Raw genomic sequence first — 18850 nt, forward strand, 5'->3', positions numbered from 1 at the left:
ACGCATGTGAAAGTAAAATAAAATCAACCAATTTTTTTCTGCACTAAAAGCAGTTATATTTTGAGAATAAAAGAATACAAATCATATCTGACCATAAATTTCATGCGGTGCATGGCTGAGAAATATATACTTTATTTTCATAAAGATTAAAAAATTAGGCACTAGGAGAATGTGTGGCTTGTTTTTTACATTTTATCTAGTTAGTCTCAAACCTTTTAAAATTCCTCGCTTTTTACCATCAAAGGTTTTTGGGTGGTCAGCTTGAAAATTGTACCTTGAACTGTCCACCTGCTTTCCATGTAAAGCAGTGTTTATGCCAAAAGTCCCAGAGGTTAGACATATCATCTGATTCCATTAATTCTAATGCTATGGAGTCATATCGCACTTCCAGGGCGAGATTTCCGTCCTTATCCCATCCAATTTGAAACTCATTAGATCTTTCTAAAACAAGAATAGCATCCACTTTACAAACTTAATAATAAATTACTTAAAATTCAAATTAGCCAAAATTAAGGTTAATAAAAATTAAAATTGCAACTAGAAATTCCACTGCCATACAGCCCACGACCAAAGTGATATTGGAAAAAAGAAAGGGTACTGATGGTTGAGAAATGCAATATTAACAGTCAAATGGCACTGCAGTGCAATAGGATAACTGCAATGGTAGCTGTAATGTACTGGGTGTGGGTGTTATTATATACAACAAATAGCAATAATGAAAGGAATAGATTATATGTTTATATTCCTTGCCTTGAAATAGGAGAAATGCAATATTGGCCAATATTACAAGTAAAATGCACTTATATTATTAGAATAACCAATATTATTAATATAGTAATAATATAAAACCAATGCACAATTTGGTTTACATTTCAAAACGTCATAGCTAACAATATCAAGAGGTTGTGATATTTATATAGATTTTAAAAAATATATTTATAAAATTGTTTGGTCATGACAAACAGCAATAATGAAAGGAAAAGATTATATGTTTATATATCTCCCTCTGCAATAGGAGAAATGCAATATTTGAAGTAAAATGCACTGATATTAATAGAATAACCAATATTATTAATATAGTAATACAGTAATAAAAGAAAACCAGTGCAAAATTTTGTTTACATTTAAAACGTCATAGCTAACAATATCAAGAAGTATCAAGAAATATCAAGAAGAATATCTAAACTTATAATTAAGTATTGTAATAATCTCATTAGAATTGTTAGAAAAAATATCATCGTCATTTCCTTTACTTTCACTGCGTTGGAGATCAGTTAGAATACCAAAGTAGTCAAAAGTGTCTAAAATGTCAGTTACTTTGAAATTGACAAAAAAGAAATGATTATATTTCCGTATTCCTACGTTAATTACAGAAACCTTCGGCAATTCAACAATGCTATAGACTGGTGAAATGTGCACTGTATTTTTTCGTGAAATGCGCACAACTTAATTGTTCTCTTCTCTGTTGCTCGGCGTTTTGTTTGCCGGTCTTAACTTTGATAAAAGTAAGGCTTCGCCAGTTTTAATAACAACTTTCAGCCAAATTAATCTGTCTATTTGTGTATAATCTGATCAGTTGGGTAAGTTTTAAGAAAATGTCGACGGTTTACAAATATTTAGTAACATATTTAAATAGGCTTGTATGTGTTTTGTATCGTTATCATACTTTAACGACTCTACAATCAATGGTTAAATTTGTTGATGAGATTTCGAAACAAGGGTTTGCGTCGTTGTTGATGAATAATTTTCGTAAGTTGTGTGCACATGCATTTATCATAAAAAACTTTCAAATTTGCTCCGCTCGTTTGGTCGTGGGAAAACTAACTTAAGCTTAAAATTAAAATTAATTAAAAGTAAAATTAAATCAAAATAAAATCAATCAAAAGTAATTTTAGCAGATTGAAATTGAAACTAATAAAAATTAATTGAAACTAAAATTAAATTAAAATTATTAATTTTTTTAAATAAAAGCAAATATTCACTTTATATATACTTTAAACATTCAACTGTTGATAATGTACACAAATAGAATCGACTAAAAATGGTTAACTTATTCACTTCTTTCGAAATGAGATTTAATACTCTGTTACTAAAATACCTTGTAATCAGGAGGCACACATCAACCTTGTGCTGGAGTGTAAAAGAACAAATTCGAGTACTAAAACTTAAGTTCCACACAAGAAGCATGACGTGGAAAAAAGTTAGTTTTTCTTAAATAACCCTGCGACATTAGCAGACTGTAGCAAAGTATATCGCTTTGAAAGAATTTTACATAAGAATTTGAATTACTTTAAGTACAAAATTTTTAAAGTTTGAAATTAGTAATGTAGTAGCTCAACCAGCTTTTCATGAAACTAAAGTAAAATATTTAGAAACTGCTGCAATTTTTGGGTGGTATTTCTACTCTATTTAAAAAATACTATTACAACTTATTCAAATTTTGTTTGGTAATATTTACATATCTGACACTGAAGATAGGTGAAATTATAATTGCAGTCTATGCTCTAACTCCTAGTATTAATGAGTTTGCAATTTATTTTGCTGAATTTTTGAGCAAGTGAATGACAAGCTTGAATTTTTAGTTTTGCCGCAAAAGCAGCCCATGAAGCTATTTTTAGGTAAATAGGGTAAAACGCGTTGTTCAAATTTTTTGTTAGTGTAACTTTATCTGTTTGAAGTTTTATTAAATATAAATTTAGTGCACTGTATTAATAGTCTGAGAGGAGTACACGGCAGCAGCCAGTAACCAATCATAGCCTTGGTAACCTTGCTTGTTACTCAAAGCTTTGATTTGTATAAATACTAAATTTTTAAACCTGTCCCTCTCTTCTAATATCATACAGTTTATTTTAAAAACTGTTGTTCCAAGATTATCAACTGTATGTTCAGTATCAGTTATTGTACATTGATCATCAACTGTATGTTCAGTCAAAATGCATTATAGAAATGCCTGTCATCTCTTTTGTTTATCTATCTATTGTGATATCATTACTCTTGAGGTGTATATTTTGCATCTAAGTTTGAAAGTTCAGTAGTGAAACACATAGTATTGTAAAGGTTTTGTGTGCTGCCTTTACTACTCCAACAACATAGACTCAGTGTGAAGAATGTATACATATATTTCTGCTTTGTTCATGTAGTCACAATCAAAAGCATGCAACAAGCAATGAAACAGGCGCAGAACAGCTCTGCTCTTCGATCATGCTGCATTCTTTTTAATACTGGGAGGCCCCCTCCCCCTCCCTCTTTGTTCCACTTGGCTCTGCTTGGCTCTGCTTGGCTCTGCGTGGCTCTGCTTGGCTCTGCTTGGCTCTGCTTGTCTCTGCTCGGCTCTGCTCGGCTCTGCTCGGCTCTGCTCGGCTCTGCTCGGCTCTGCTCGGCTCTGCTCGGCTCTGCTCGGCTCTTCTGGGCTCTGCTTGGCTCTTCTGGGCTCTGCTTGGCTCTTCTTGGCTCTGCTTGGCTCTTCTTGGCTCTGCTTAACTCTGCTTAACTCTGCTCGGCTCTGCTCGGCTCTGCTCGGCTCTGCTCGGCTCTGCTCGGCTCTGCTCGGCTCTGCTCGGCTCTGCTCGGCTCTGCTCGGCTCGGCTCTGCTCGGCTCTGCTCGGCTCTGCTCGGCTCTGCTCGGCTCTGCTCGGCTCTGCTCGGCTCTGCTCGGCTCTGCTCGGCTCTGCTCGGCTCTGCTCGGCTCTGCTCGGCTCTGCTCGGCTCTGCTCGGCTCTGCTCGGCTCTGCTCGGCTCTGCTCGGCTCTGCTCGGCTCTGCTCGGCTCTGCTCGGCCCTGCTTAGCTCTGCTCAGCCCTGCTTAGCTTTGCTCGGCTCTGCTCGGCTCTGCTCGGCTCTGCTCGGCTCTGCTCGGCTCTGCTCGGCTCAGCCCAGCCCTGACCCAGTCTAGCCTAGTATGACTCAAACATTCCATTACAGTATGCAAGCCTTTGAAATTGACTGTGTGCATACCATCTTCCGTTGTAACTGATCACTAACCAAGTACATTTTTGCAAATTATTTTAATAAAGAAGATAAAAATTTGCTTACATAGCAATGGAAGGTGAATTTCTGTCAGTCTGATTACATGATTTACACACATTAGATGCCTGTGAATGAAAAGACCGAGCAAGCCTAGCTGTCACATACCTGTGGTAGCTATACTGATTAGGTAGATATCATTTCTGGAGATGCCTTCATCACTATAATACCAGAAGCATGTTGTTAACTCACTAAGTCCTGGTAGGTCGCGCTGGTAGAGATAATCATATATAGAGTGCTCCTGAGTGTAAGTACGTAATATTTCTACCTTTGCTGCAAAATGTGTTAGACTCAGTCACTACCTATTACAAACTCATTGAATTATATAATATATTGCAACATATTATACCTTATACAATATATTGTATTATAATAATTATTTAAATAGTGATTACAATATATAAGATGTAAATTAGTCATGTATGTTAAATAATTATATAGCATATAATATATTAGCTGCATTACCTGTCTATGGGAACAGATTCACGTACAGCAAGAGGTTTATTGAAAGTTGTATTACATACTGTAAAACAACTCAAAATATGCAGTCTACTGAAATTGTTGCTCTGATCAGAGTATGCAAACATATATGCAGTCATACATGTCAATAATGTTGGGGAAAACAATGAAAATCTGCAATGTGTTTGACAGCTAGTCTACAATGCATCAGTCTCAAACCACTCAAATTGGAGTTGTCCTATTTTCGCACAGAGAACATAATGAAATTGGCATTGCTAGAAAAACTGTAGTTTTTCAAACTGGCAGTATTGAAAAGAATTTTCATCTTTTAAAAAATTCAACCAAATATTTTGCTATTGCCAGCATTTATTGAATGGAGACCTCTACATGCTTAAAACACTAATCATGGCTCACCAGTTCTTTGTCTATATCCTGTGTTTTGAGATTGTATATACAAACAGTGCGGCAGTAATGTGGTTGCGTTGATAAAATTGATCAGTATAACAGCACAGACAGTATGATTTCAAGGCAGATACAGCATTAGCACCTTACAATAATAAAACAAAGCTAACATGATTGCCTTAATGAGATAAATTATGAGATAAAATGTGGTAAACGACTCCATGAAAATATATATACGGCGAAAAGTATATTAAAAAATGCTGCGTGTGGATAATATGTAGGTATAGCAGAACATGAAGAACATTGCATGACATAACCATAAAATATTGTTAATTCAATGCAAACATGACATAACAATAGCACAATGTTAATTCAATGCATCACTTGCGGGTAAACAACATTTTTTGATCTTTTTGTCGGATGTATGAACAAACAGTTTTCGGCTTGTGTCTACTTTTGAGCAGGCAACATACAGCTGGCCATGGCTAAAGCAGGGTGACAGTAAGTTAATACCAGCTGCTCTCTTTCTTCCCACCGTTGCCTATTACAATGCTCAGAGTACCCATGCAAGTTCTGTAGTAGTTGTAGTATTCGTAGCTAGAAAAAAATAAAAGTAACTCAGCTGCGGAAGGAAATGAACACGTTTACTATCACCAACAGTGGCAAATGCAATGTTTTTAAGTAGTGGAGATATGGCAATTCATAGACAATACAACATTGAATGAGAAGTACTTACCTTTTTGAAGTAGAAATTTAATAGGCAAAACGCAGTAGCAATATCTATGGAAGTTCTGTAGTAGCTGCGTTTTTCAACCAAATAGAAAAAAGGAAAGAACGCTCTACATGTATAATTTATTAATTAACATACTTTTCGGCCTATAAATTGCGCCCCTATAAAAGCCGCATCTGCTTTATTTTCTAAAAAAACAAAAATAAAACAATGCATAAGTCGCACCTTTGTATAGGTTGCAAGACTCAAGACAGTGCTTTTTAACACGGCAGCAACTTTGCTGTTTAAAACGGAACACTACCTAATGGCACTGTTCCGTATCAACCAACGCTTTTCAACCTAGTGCCTAACTGAACTATTTGTTCAGTTAGGCACTAGTTTGTTGTGTGCTATTTGATACTTTGTGTATTATCGCTACCAATTTTTAGTGAACGTTCATTCGCCACATCTTTTTATCTTCTTTTAAATGCAGCAGAACGATTTGTATTTTTTTAATGGCGTGCTTTTGTAACAAAAGTTTTAATTAATCTAAAATGCAATAATTGCATTTGTTTTAGAAGTTGTCTGTCTTTTTGAAGAACTTCACTCAATTTTGTGGACAAGTGGAAAACATAGGGCCTTACGGAACAAATGGCGTGCGGAAAATAAACTGTCACCTTTCTTACTGAGATAATACAATTGTCCACGTGAAAACAATCGGACTTGACTACAGATATAACAATTGACTCTGACAAAAAACCGAAAATAAAAGTTCAAAAAAACACAAAAGACTATAGCGTTCCATAGAGTTCCATAGAGTTAATAGAATTCATAGTTTCAAATAATACGTCATTTAGCGTGCGCATACGCTATACGGTATGTAATAGTGCCTTTGATCAGTACGCCTTGCATAGCTCAATGGTACAGCTTGTTGATTTAAAACTTTCTGTTGCAATCTCTGTGAGCTCATATCCATCATACCGCAGACTTTAAATTACAAGATTTTAATACATATAACATATGTATACAACATATGTAACACATATATAACATACATGAATAATATATATTACATAAGTAATATATAGTAATAGTACAGTAATAGTGTAAGCAATAGACGTATATCTAAATACATGATATGTAGCAAACAGAGTGACCCTCTTTTTTGTGTTTATGCTGATGAGCAATCAAACTGGCATGAATATCGATGTTTCATTTTATTGGCTAATAAAGGTGACACATTTTGCATAGACTAACTTTGAGTTGGCTTTGTTTAAAGGTGAAGAAAAAGATTTTCAAATCGTAAACCGACCAAAAGCCATTCCAACCGTCTCAGTGGAACACAACTCCAACAAATCATCATGGTGTAAACGCACCTTTACGGGAAAGCTGGTTTTGTTTTTTTATTTTAGTATGCTTAGTTCAGGAAATGGCAATGGTGCAGTGGTCTAGAGCGCCAGGTTTGGCATTTGACTATTGAGTGACCTCTGTCCAAACTTTATTGCAGGCGTGTGTACACTCTGAAAACAAAAGCACACGAGAAGTATTCGGCGAGATGACATCATAGATATAATAAACCCTAGATATGCAAATAATCAGAACAAGCGAGGCCTGTAATTAGCATGGCGCAACGTCATGATGAGGTGTAAAGTAAATTAGCTGATCTATGAACTCCTATTGACTTGACAATAAAAGCTGCTCAATTTTTCTCTATTTTGTGCATGTGAGACTGCATATTTTATTGATAATATATAAAACTGACTTTGGATGAGAAAGACAAGAATCTTAGTCACATGGTAATGGATAATACCAATGATTTAGAAGCTTCTATATCATTGAAAAAAAAGAGTGACCAAATAGAAATTAAACTAATAACAAACTAATCAAATGAGATTTAGAAGCAGTTAAGTTGGACCACTGTATTAAACACACATTAGACATGAATGAAAATAACTAGACAAGATAGTTGTTGTCTAAGGTTGATTGAACTAGATTCTTGCTTTGAAGCGGCATAGTGTATTCTGATTTTAATATAGCGATTTACTATAGTTTTGAGTAGATTGGAGGCATGCACTGTGCATGCACTGTGCATGAGACAATAATTATCCTAGACATCCATCCATCGATGCAAGCTCTATATTGGTAAGTTTATTGTCCTTTTTCAGTATTGTGATCAAATTATTTTGAATTCTATTTCTCTGCTCTAATCGAAGGACTCTCTGCTGTAGAGTTTTGGTTTTTTTTTGTTTTTTTTTTAATATTGAGATACGTGTGACAGCAGGCTGTTTAGGTCTACCACCACGTCAGCAGCTCATTGTTGTGGTGTGTCCTGTAGGTGTATCCTGATTGTCAGAAGCTACAGGTTGCTTATCATCATGGATAGTAATATCACTAGGTGTAGTATTTTCAGAGTCAGGTATTATGGTGCTGGCTGCTGTCTGAGATGTTCTCTAACATTTCGGCAGGATTTCTGTTTATATGGTTGGTGTCAATCTTTTCACAGCTTTTGGCTGAAGGTAGGTTGGATAAGCTGTAAATATTGTAGGTATTGCCTCAGATTTTAGCATTGGTTTTCTTCCAATACCTGGTGGAACCTTGTAGCAGTCTTTCTGAAAATGTCTACTGTATAATACAGAGCTTGATGTTGGAGTCCAATCTTGTCTTCACACCGCCTTTACTCAAGCATTACGAGTTTCAGCTCGTTTCTCGTTTGTAAAGTGGTGAAACGCCCGATCTGGGCATTTCTCAGGATTGCTTGAAAATCCATAGGCACAGCACCAGCTAGGGCTTGACTTTTTCTTAGCCTAAACATTAACAATACATACACGTAATATAATGAACATCATTACATTACTTGGAATGAGACAAAAAAGGCATTTGATCAATCATGCCAAGCTAGATTACAACCCTATCAGCTGAGCGACAAGTTTGTAATATGTGTTGTTGTAATCAGTCTAAACACTCTTTCTTTTGATAGTCCCAAGCATCCATTCATTCACTTCACTTTTAATTCAGAATAATTATAGAAAGGTATGTTCGTTGTTATGAGACCATGATAAGACAAGTAAGTTTTAGTAGGTAGTTTGTTACCAGTAGTTTCTTACAATGATATAGTACACATGCAAAGGTTAGGTTTACCAAGTATTTAAAGTTTTTTATGTGGGTTCACATACCTGGGGTGTTGTCTTCTCTGATGACATTTCACCAAGACCTTGGTCTTATTATAACGTTTATGACTTACAAACTAGTAGGACAAGCATGCTTTCACTACTAACCACATAGCTCAGCTGAAGGCTCTGTTGCCGTGATGCACATCACTGTGACGGAACGTCGTGAGAACAACAGCCAATTATAGGCCTCACTTTTGCTCAATTGTAATGATAGCTATTCATTCGCCAAAATAGGGTTTACTATATCTATGGTTGACATAACGAATGATCTCGAGGTCAATAATGGTAAATTCAAGTGTGAGGAGTGGCAGAAAATTCAGCTTGTCACTTTGTCATGACTGGTTGCTAAACCTCTTTTAATTTGCTTTCAAACAAAACTCGAAGCCTACTAAGGAAATTAGCCCAAGTTATGATAAAAACCTGATCCTTCTAAAGTAGTATAACGTCATTTTGATTAAAAAATATAGTTTTGTTTTGCAAACAGTTTATTAAAAACAAAAGCCAAAATTTGCAAGGTATTTTGCAAGAATCTTAATAAAAACTACATTGTAGATTCCTATGCATATTAAAGATGTACTTACACATAGTTTTAGTAGATTTTATTTGTAAGTATCAGTATTTTTCTATCATTTGCAATTGCTTTTGACATCGGAGATTATTTACTGCCACGATGTTTCACAATAGAAATCGACTAAATTTGATAGAAGTTAAAGACGCTCAGAAGAAAATACGTTGCCGAAATGACGTCATTATTTATGAGGCTGCCTGTCTCTATTTGTACTGATATCGGCTTTCACGTTCAAGTTACAGCATTACGAATCTCTATTCAGTCGGTCCCGTTGCCGGAGTACAACTATAAACATCATAATCACACTTTCACTTAAATCTAAGCATTTTAATCATACCCTTTCATTGTAAGGAAATTTAGCAAATAAGAGCAACCATCATGTTCTAGGTAAATCACTTACACTTGACTTTGCTAACTATAATACAAATATTATATGGAATGTTACCGTCACACGGAGGAAATGTTTTAGTTGTCATCTCATCAGCTTTGTCCTTCTGCAATGTATCCCATGATGCCACGTTCCCTTTGTAGCCACAAGTTTTTGTATTGATCTGAGCCATGTTCATCTCAAAGTCCCACATATTGAACTCAGCTATTTCACCCGTCACTGTCTGTCTGATGTCAAAACTCCCAGCTGAGAGTACAGAATCAGTAAAATAATAACATATTTTTATGCGTGTCTGTCAATGGTGCCTACTGAATACACCACTTGCTTATTTGGAAGGACAGAAATTTAAAGGTAGTAGACAGCTGTGATGAAAACTATGGTGCGAAGTCGGGAGAGATTAACACAGCCAGCCAGCCCAGCTGAGGATAGAAAGACAGTCTGATTCAGCTGAACCTAGAGTGTCGGGCTGGTCATGCCAGCCTGAGACAGGAAGAGATCGGGCTGACCACAACCAGACAGAACTGACCCGAAGGATGACCTTCGGGCCAGAATCGCCTTCAAGCCGATAAAAGACCGGTCGGCTAACTAAAAAGCCGACACCAAAAGGACTGACCTGCCGCCGGGCCAGCAGAAGCCGGCCATCCAGAAAAAGGGTAGCTCATAATAACAAAATCTATATAAGGAGATTAATGAGCCAAGCAAAAGCAGAGCACGGTAATATCTTGCCATTGCAGTTTATGTATTCACACTTCGACTTTATTTATAAATTTGATTAAATAAATAAAGTCTCATACTCATAAAATAGTTTGGTTCATTGTGGAATAGTAAAGAGTCAAAGTGGATATTTTACACAGCAAAATCTACTAAACAATTTTTTTTAAATTGTGAAGAATTATTTTGCATTCAATTGTACTTCTTTTGAATGGTTAGTCATCAGCAGGCGCAGTGGTTAGCTAGTTTAAATAATTTTTAGTAACGACTAAATGTAGAAGAGTATCAAATTTTTCTTAGTGGTCTGACAACAAGAGACTTATTACCAAATCATGAATATTGGTTGTAAATTTGAAGTATTTATCTTAAAATGGAAAGAGACCTACAAATAAAATTTAAAAGCTATTTGCTGGCCTGGAGCACAAATGGTTTATCTGGCTTATCCAAAAAAATCGGAGATATTGTGTCTTTTGGAGTTTTCAATGGTGGGGAATCTGATGGTTTTGTTTGTTTTTCTCTATTCACAACAGTTTTCTCTTATCAAAAAGACATTGGTTGTATCTGGAAGAGCCATAATAATTAAGTCGGTGCGCAAATGGTTTATCTGGCATTTTGGGTTCTCCCACATGAGTGATTGGTGTGTTTGATGACATCACATTAAATAATATCAGTGATTGATTGAATTATTGCCATGCTGCTGTCAAGCAAGGCCTATCAGTAAGTGCTCCCAGTGTAAACAAAGAAAATTGGGGGGAAACTCAAGAAGAAGGATTTTGTTTGATTCCTCAAACGTCTTTGACTTCAGGTAAAATTATCAATAATGTCACCATGAAGCTAATTCCTTTGTTTATCCACTTGTCAATGATTTTACCATTGATTGCTGGACCTAACAAATTTTCTATAAAATTATTTGTTTTTGATCCCCAACGGAACAAAACAAAATTTAGAGATACAACAAAATAGGTCAGGCACATTTTAAAAACGTTAACCTGATGCTAAACTAAACGTTTTGAGTCTTGATGTACCTAGTAGGCACCTAATTTGCTTTACTGGTGTGCCATTTGATGTGTTTGATTTCAAATAACACATGTTCACTAGACAAGCTACCATCTCGTTTACTTCTAGAGATCCAGATTTCATTGACTCAGGTGAAATAACACAATAATTGATAGTGAATGAGGAGCCTTTAAACCTCTCACAAGTTCACCATGGCTTCAATCCCGACGAAACTATGGCTTGGGAGCGTACTACAGATTCAGAGATTTTTGCTCTATCCAGAGATGCCATCAACCTGGGTTCACCAATTCATCCATCTTTTCCAGCCACTGCACACTTCAACTCCTCTACCATTGCTGAAGAATTGACAAATGAGTCTGGAATAACTTCAGAAATACAACCTCATGCCAAATCCACTGCAAAAAAACTTACTAGAAAGCAAAAGTCTAATCCTTCAGAATGAAAAAAGAACAAGGCCCAAAACAACCGCCAGCGTGGTAAGCAATATACCACTAGAAAAGGAATTGACAAGCCTGCAAAATGTGTCGACTTTACCAGGAACTGTGATAGGACCTGCAAGTTTAAATGCACAAAGCATGTAACTGCAGAAGAACAGTTCAATATTTGTAGTTCATTTTGAAAGCTTGGGAGAGATGGACAACAACACTATTATAGCAGGACTATCAAAACACAAGAAGCTAATACAAAGAACAGGAAGTCATACACAGATAACAAAAAAAGCATACGTTGTAAACGCCGGAAGAGGGATCATATGTGTGTGTAAAAATTTGTGTGAGGTGACTCATGATATTAGCCATTCACAGATAAACACGCATGCCGAAAACATAGACAAGAATGGCAATCTACAGAAAGTACCAGCCTCTCCGGCACCATATAAAACATCAGAAGAAAGTATTGAGCTGATAAAAGAGCACATAAACTCTTTTCAGCGCATGCCATTCCATTACTGTAGAGCTGAAACTAACAAAGAGTACCTGGAATCTAAACTATCGAAGGCTAAACTGTATAAACTCTACAGAGAATGGATGGTTAATAAAAAAAAGATCCTGTTAGTGAGTATATGTATGGATATGTCTTTGACTTTGAGTTTGACATTGCCTTTTATAGACCTAAAAAAGACCGATGTGATAAATGTGCGGAATATGAGGCTAAGTCTACAGCAGGTATCCTGACTGATGAGGAGCAACAACAGAAAAAAGTGCATGAGGAGAATATGAGGCTAAGTCTACAGCAGGTATCCTGACTGATGAGGACCAACAACAGAAAAGAGCGCATGAGGAGAATATGAGGCTAAGTCTACAGTAGGTGACCTGACTGATGAGGAGCAACAATAGAAAAGAGCACATGAGGAGAATATGAGGCTAAGTCTACAGCAGGTATCCTGACTGATGAGGAGCAACAACAGAAAAAAGTGCATGAGGAGAATATGAGGCTAAGTCTACAGCAGGTATCCTGACTGATGAGGAGCAACAACAGAAAAGAGCGCATGAGGAGAATATGAGGCTAAGTCTACAGAAGGTATCCTGACTGATGAGGAACAACAACAGAAAAGAGCGCATGAGGAGAATATGAGGCTAAGTCTACAGCAGGTGACCTGACTGATGAGGAACAACAACAGAAAAGAGCGCATGAGGAGAATATGAGGCTAAGTCTACAGCAGGTATCCTGACTGATGAGGAGCAACAACAGAAAAAAGTGCATGAGGAGAATATGAGGCTAAGTCTACAGCAGGTATCCTGACTGATGAGGAACAACAACAGAAAAGAGTGCATGAGGAGAACATGAAAGAAACTTCAGACCAACAAAATGAGGACATCAATATTACTGATGCAAAAACCCGGGTTGTTTCATTTGATATGGAAAATGTGTTTGCCCTTCCACGTACCAAAATACCTGTTGCTTTCTAGAAAAGAAAGCTCAATGTGTATAACATGAAAATGCTTGTTCATCGGACACAGAAAGTGTATTGTGGGCTATGGAGTGAGAGTGTGTATGGAAGAGCTGGAAACGACATTGCTAGCATGGTCAGCCATCTCCTGGAGCCAATCATGGGCTATCACTCTGAAGTGGAGCGGCTGATACTATGGTCAGATTATTGCATTCCCCAAAACAAAAATCAGATGACGTCTTTTTCATTACAGCTTTTCTTACAGAAAACTCTAAACCTCATAAGCATAACCCAACGCTTCTGTGAGCCTGGGCACAGCTCTATACGGAATGTGGATAATCTTCACACCATAATAGAAAGATCTATATCAGATCTTGAGATGATGTCACCTATATCTTCCGTAAAAAATCAAATAATCGAATAATCTTCCATAAAAAATTCAAAGATCACACAGTTGTTCTGTTCAAAAAGGCTAATGTTCTTCCAATTAAAGATTTATACAAACTTTGTTTAGGTATTCTCGCTCATTCATCATTCTACTCTGACACTCATGTTCAACAACACTCTTTTGCTACTCGTTATTCTTCTTATGTCTCACCTTACCCTTAGTCTACATCTATAGCTGGGCATTGACAGGTAACTTACCAGTTGTCCAGTATTTGAAATGACTTACCAATATCGATCAAGTACATTAAAAATTCAAATAGTTTTAGGATTGCTTTAAATAGGCATCTACTTGACTAATTGAAATGGCTTTAGGTCTTAATATGTGAACATTATTATATTAGGAAAAATGTCAACTCGGGCCTTGCACCTTGATTAACCCTGCTACTGTGCGCGTAGGCCTTCATCACTCCCTGTTGTATTGTGATTGCTCATTTATATATATTTATATTTATTTAGTTTGTCTCTGTGTGCATCTGTTTTTGTGATGAGAAAATAAACTCAAACTCAAACAAACAAACATATCATTGCTGCGCCATCTCAAACAAATCACACCAAAGAACAATGCCATGTATATCACTTTCTTGCGTGGTAAAAACTTCTGCAACTTTGGAGGCGTTTCAAAAGGTAGTTTTTATAATAAAGTCAGTCATGAGAAGGCATATGAACTTATATACAACAAAGCAGATGTTCACAAAGTGAGAGTGAAACAATCTTACAAAGATGACCCCACATACCGGGCTGTACAACGTGAGGTGAAACTGCGGAATGAAGTTTTAAAACTGATTCCATTTTAAAACCTAACATGTCCTGAAGAGGGGATAGACAGTAAGAAACACGCAGACATTCAGTCAATGCTCAGGTTCATGATCGGTGAAGACCTGACCTATATGGGTAACTTTAAAATAAGAAAACCTGCCATGAATGAACCCTCAACTAGTTGTGTGGTTGCAAAACCAAAGAACAAAAACTGAAATGCAAATGCAAATAATGCTCGATAAAACTTCCCTATGCAGTTGAGTAAGGGTATTATAGTGTCTCGTTCCATCATGAAAATTTTGTTTAGAGGAAATGTTATATCAAAAAAAGAATAATATTTTATTCTTGTTGTAATGAAATAAATCGAAAACCAAAAATTGGTATTGATAACCTTACTCTTAACAATGCAACATTGAAATATATTGCTAGTTGAACCATTTGTGTTCCAAAAACTCGTTATAGTGAGAAACAAACGGTTTATCTGGCTTTTGTAGGCGTTACATCTGAAAATTGACTGTGTCCACAAAAATGTCTTTACTGCTGGTAATAACCCTAGGTCAGACAAGAACACCACAAAAGTTTCATGAAAATCATTTTAATAGCTTTGCTAATACTTGCTGACAAAACTTTATTTGATTATATCTTGTTTTTAAAATTTGGCCAGATAAACCATTTGTGCTCTGGGCCAGCGTATTGTGACTCAAAACTGAGCAAGAACAAGCGGCTTGATTTGTTTACAATACTGTCGACATCAATTTCAAGTTTTCCATGTTTTACTTTTTATACGTTAATAATTCAACTCATTCTTTCAATTTACGTTTAAACGAAATTCTGTAAATACAACGCTGAAAACTGACAACAAAAGGTGTATCAGCAAGCTCGGTTACTCTTACCCATTTCACCTTGCTTCTGAAGTAAAGTCAAGTATCCTCCAGATAAAACTGTATCATCCGTAGCAATTGCTTTAGAGACAAGTTCCATGAAACCTTTTGTACTTTGGCTGGTATACCACTACATAATGACAATGATTGTTAAAGAGTTAAAATAACTATTTATATTGAAAACCTCTGCTTCTTTTCACTGAGTTAGAAAGCGTTGGATCTATTTCTAAGATGCATTCCGCTAGCTTTAGAAAGTGGTTACTATATTTTACCAAAAGAAAAGAGCAAAGCATAATGATCCATGCAAATAATTTAATCCCCAGTTTAAAAGCATCGATGCAGCGATGTTTTTTTAATTCGGTAAACAATTAACAAAGTTTCAAGTTCACAAATGTTTTTGGATGGCTTCACATCAAATACCTGTCTATCATCTGATGCAAGTCAAAGAAATGAAGATATAAGTTTGATGGTCTATGATGCAAACGATGCAGCGATTGAATTGGTAAAATCAAGGCAAATCAAGGTAAAGCGGTAAATCAAGGCAATTGATTTACCTTCTGAGTTCCCTAGTTTATTTAGTTTTAGTATAAACTGTTATGGAAAGCAGTATCTGGGTCTATATCAGCAGTGTACAACTATGGGGTTCTATCCCTTGGTCTATATTAGCGATGTGTGACTATTGGTGTGCATCTCAAGGTTTATATTAGCAGTGTTTGACTATATATGTCTGTCTCTAGTTCTGTATTAGCAGTGTGTGACTATAGAAGTTTATCTCTAGGTCAATATTAGCAGTGTGGGACTATAGAGGTCTATCTCTAAGTATATATTAGCAGTGTGTTACTATAGAGGTCTATCTCAAGGTTAATATTAGCAGTGTTTGACTATATATGTCTGTCTCTAGGTCTGTATTAGCACTGTGTGAATATAAAAGTCTATCTCTAGGTCTGTATTAGCAGTGTGTGAGTATATAGGTCTATCTCTGAGTCTATATTAGTAGTGTGTGGCTATAGAGGTCTATCTTTAGGTTTATATTAGCAGTGTTTGACTATAAATGTCTGTCTCTAGGTCTGTATTATCAGTCTGTGACTATAATATAGGTCTATTTCTAGGTCAATATTAGCAGTGTGTGACTATTCAGGTCTATCTCTAGGTCTATATTAACAGTGTGTGACTATTATACAGGTCTATATCTAGATCTATATCAGCAGTGCGTGACTATAGAGGTCTATCTCTAGGTTTATATTAGCAGTGTTTGACTATTTAGGTCTATCTCTAGGTCTAGATTATAAGTGTGTGACTATATAGGTCCATCTTAATGTATATATTATCAGTGTGTGACTATAGTTGTCTATCCCTGAGTCTATATTATCTGTGTGTGACTATAGAGGTCTGTCTCTATGTCTATATTAGCAGTGTGTGACTATAGAGGTCTATCTCAAGGTTAATATTAGCAGTGTTTGACTATATATGTCTGTCTCTAGGTCTGTATTAGCACTGTGTGAATATAAAAGTCTATCTCTAGGTCTATATTAGCAGTGTGGGACTATAGAGGTCCATCTTTAGGTTTATATTAGCAGTGTGTGACATACATGTACATTGTTGTCTATCCCTGGATCTATATTAGATGTGTGTGACTATTATAGAGGTCTGTCTCTATGTTTATATTAGCAGTGTGTGACTATAGATGTCTACCTTTAGGTCTATACTAGCAGTGTGTGACTATCGAGCTGCATGTCTAAGTCAATATTAGCCAGTATTAGCAGTGTGTGACTATTGAGTTCTTTCTTTCGATCTGTTCTCGAAACTAACATAGTACTACGTTAAACTGCAGCGCAGTTTGAGAACTTTTTTCATAACTTGCTATTTGCTACTATTAGAAGTGCAATTTTTGAATTTAACTTGCATTTTCATCGCGATGAGGTGCATTCAGCACCTTTTACTATGTCTAAGTTATCTTCATTAATTTGAGCGAAATGGCAAGTTAGTTTTCCAAACTAGCTCTATGAGAATATTACTTTGGTCTAACTTTCTTATCATTAAAACTTATTTGTCTTGAGATTTCTGAATGTTAATTTTCATAGAGCTGTTTATCTGAATTTTTTGCGTAAATCATACTTCTATTCAACTTTTCAAAACATTTATTTATTACTTCTGATGACAAATTTCAATTTTGCTCTAGATGTAGTTGTACAGGTATCTTTTTATAAACTAATAAACACCAACTTCTATAATAGATAATTATACCATAAAGTATTCATTAAATAAAAAACTACTAAACTTCTAAAAAAGATTTTGCATGTCTTTCAACCACGCATCAAGTATTAAAGTTTATTCTGTTAACTGTATCTGCTAGTTTACCTTCACTTCCTCTCCTGTCTTCCAGGTGAAACAATGTTTGTTCCAGCCAATCCATAGCTCATTGACATTTCTCTTTGGAAGAAACATTACTTCTTCTTCAATCCACACAGCCAGATCACCATTGCTTGACCATCCAATCAGCAGTTCATCTTGGCCTATAAGGTTTTTTTGCTCAAGTGTAAGACTAACTTTTTTGTACTAATAATAGCAGGTTTTACAAAAATATGAATTGTTTTCACTGTACACACGCCTCTGCACCCCAAAACTAATAGGGGTTGTCTACTTCCAACTTGATATTAGCAGCATGCATCCGCTACAAATGGAAATAAAAAAGCAGTTGTGAATATAAATATAAAAACTACTTGTGACACCCTATTCTGCTATAAGAAAATGTCTGATGAACCTATACACATGCAAAAACAGTTTGCATAACCATTTTTCAAGGCAGAAATGCAATTGATTCGGGCAGGTGCTGGAGTGTGGTGTTTGTTACCATAGACCTATTAACTATACTAGACTGGGCAATGCGAAGCCACGGTGTCCTACATAAATAGCCACATTCTTCGCCACGTAACGTCAACGCTTTGTTCGCTCGCAGCTGGTCAGGCAAGCGAGTCATCATTGTTTACATTGAAAGAATGGCAGAGACAGCTTTGTTGCTACATGTAATTTGACATAACTACTAAAGTACACAAGATATTGGTTTAAAGTTTTAGATGCAAAGCTTATACACTATGCATTTCCTGCCCTAAAAATTTGTAAACATATAGTTGAATATTTCATATGTAAAGTGCGAGTAAAAATGTATATTGATCTATTCAAAAAGTATTGCAAAACTATCAATGTTGCCCTATGCTATGGGCTAACATGTCAGTTAGCTAGGTGTACAAACTGATTTCAAATGCATACACACTGGTAAATGGTACACTGATCGCAGTCTGCTATGAACATAAATGTTGGGTCTTAGGTGTTATGCAAACAGTATCAGAAAAATTGTAGAAAACAAATTACAAATGGTGCAATTTTCTAGACATATTGTGACAGGCTACACATGACTAAGGATGACCAGTCGGC

At 36.0% G+C, this 18850-nt stretch overlaps 1 protein-coding gene across 1 annotated transcript; it reads right to left on the minus strand.

Annotated features, from left to right (window-relative positions):
- Positions 1–256: 256 nt before the first annotated feature.
- Positions 257–17863, minus strand: LOC137407963 (C-reactive protein-like). The gene is made up of 5 exons (XM_068094350.1): positions 17777–17863; positions 15431–15548; positions 9776–9964; positions 4131–4295; positions 257–441 (listed from the first exon to the last, which is right to left on the minus strand). The coding sequence occupies exons 1-5, from the start codon at positions 17861–17863 to the stop codon at positions 257–259; spliced, it is 744 nt and encodes a 247-aa protein (XP_067950451.1).
- Positions 17864–18850: the final 987 nt, after the last annotated feature.

Source organism: Watersipora subatra, chromosome 11, assembly GCF_963576615.1.
Source record: "Watersipora subatra chromosome 11, tzWatSuba1.1, whole genome shotgun sequence".
Classification (NCBI taxonomy): domain Eukaryota; kingdom Metazoa; phylum Bryozoa; class Gymnolaemata; order Cheilostomatida; family Watersiporidae; genus Watersipora; species Watersipora subatra.

Bases quoted from the DNA above. Each gene is read 5' to 3' on its own strand.
- LOC137407963 (XM_068094350.1), bottom strand. From the start codon at position 17,863: ATGTTTCTTCCAAAGAGAAATGTCAATGAGCTATGGATTGGCTGGAAC. The intron at 4,296-9,775 runs GTAACATTCCAT...CACATTTTGCAG, and splicing joins AACATTTCCTCCGTGTGACG to CAAAGGTAGAAATATTACGT. The intron at 442-4,130 runs GTATGTGACAGC...TTCTTGTTTTAG, and splicing joins AATCAGTATAGCTACCACAG to AAAGATCTAATGAGTTTCAA.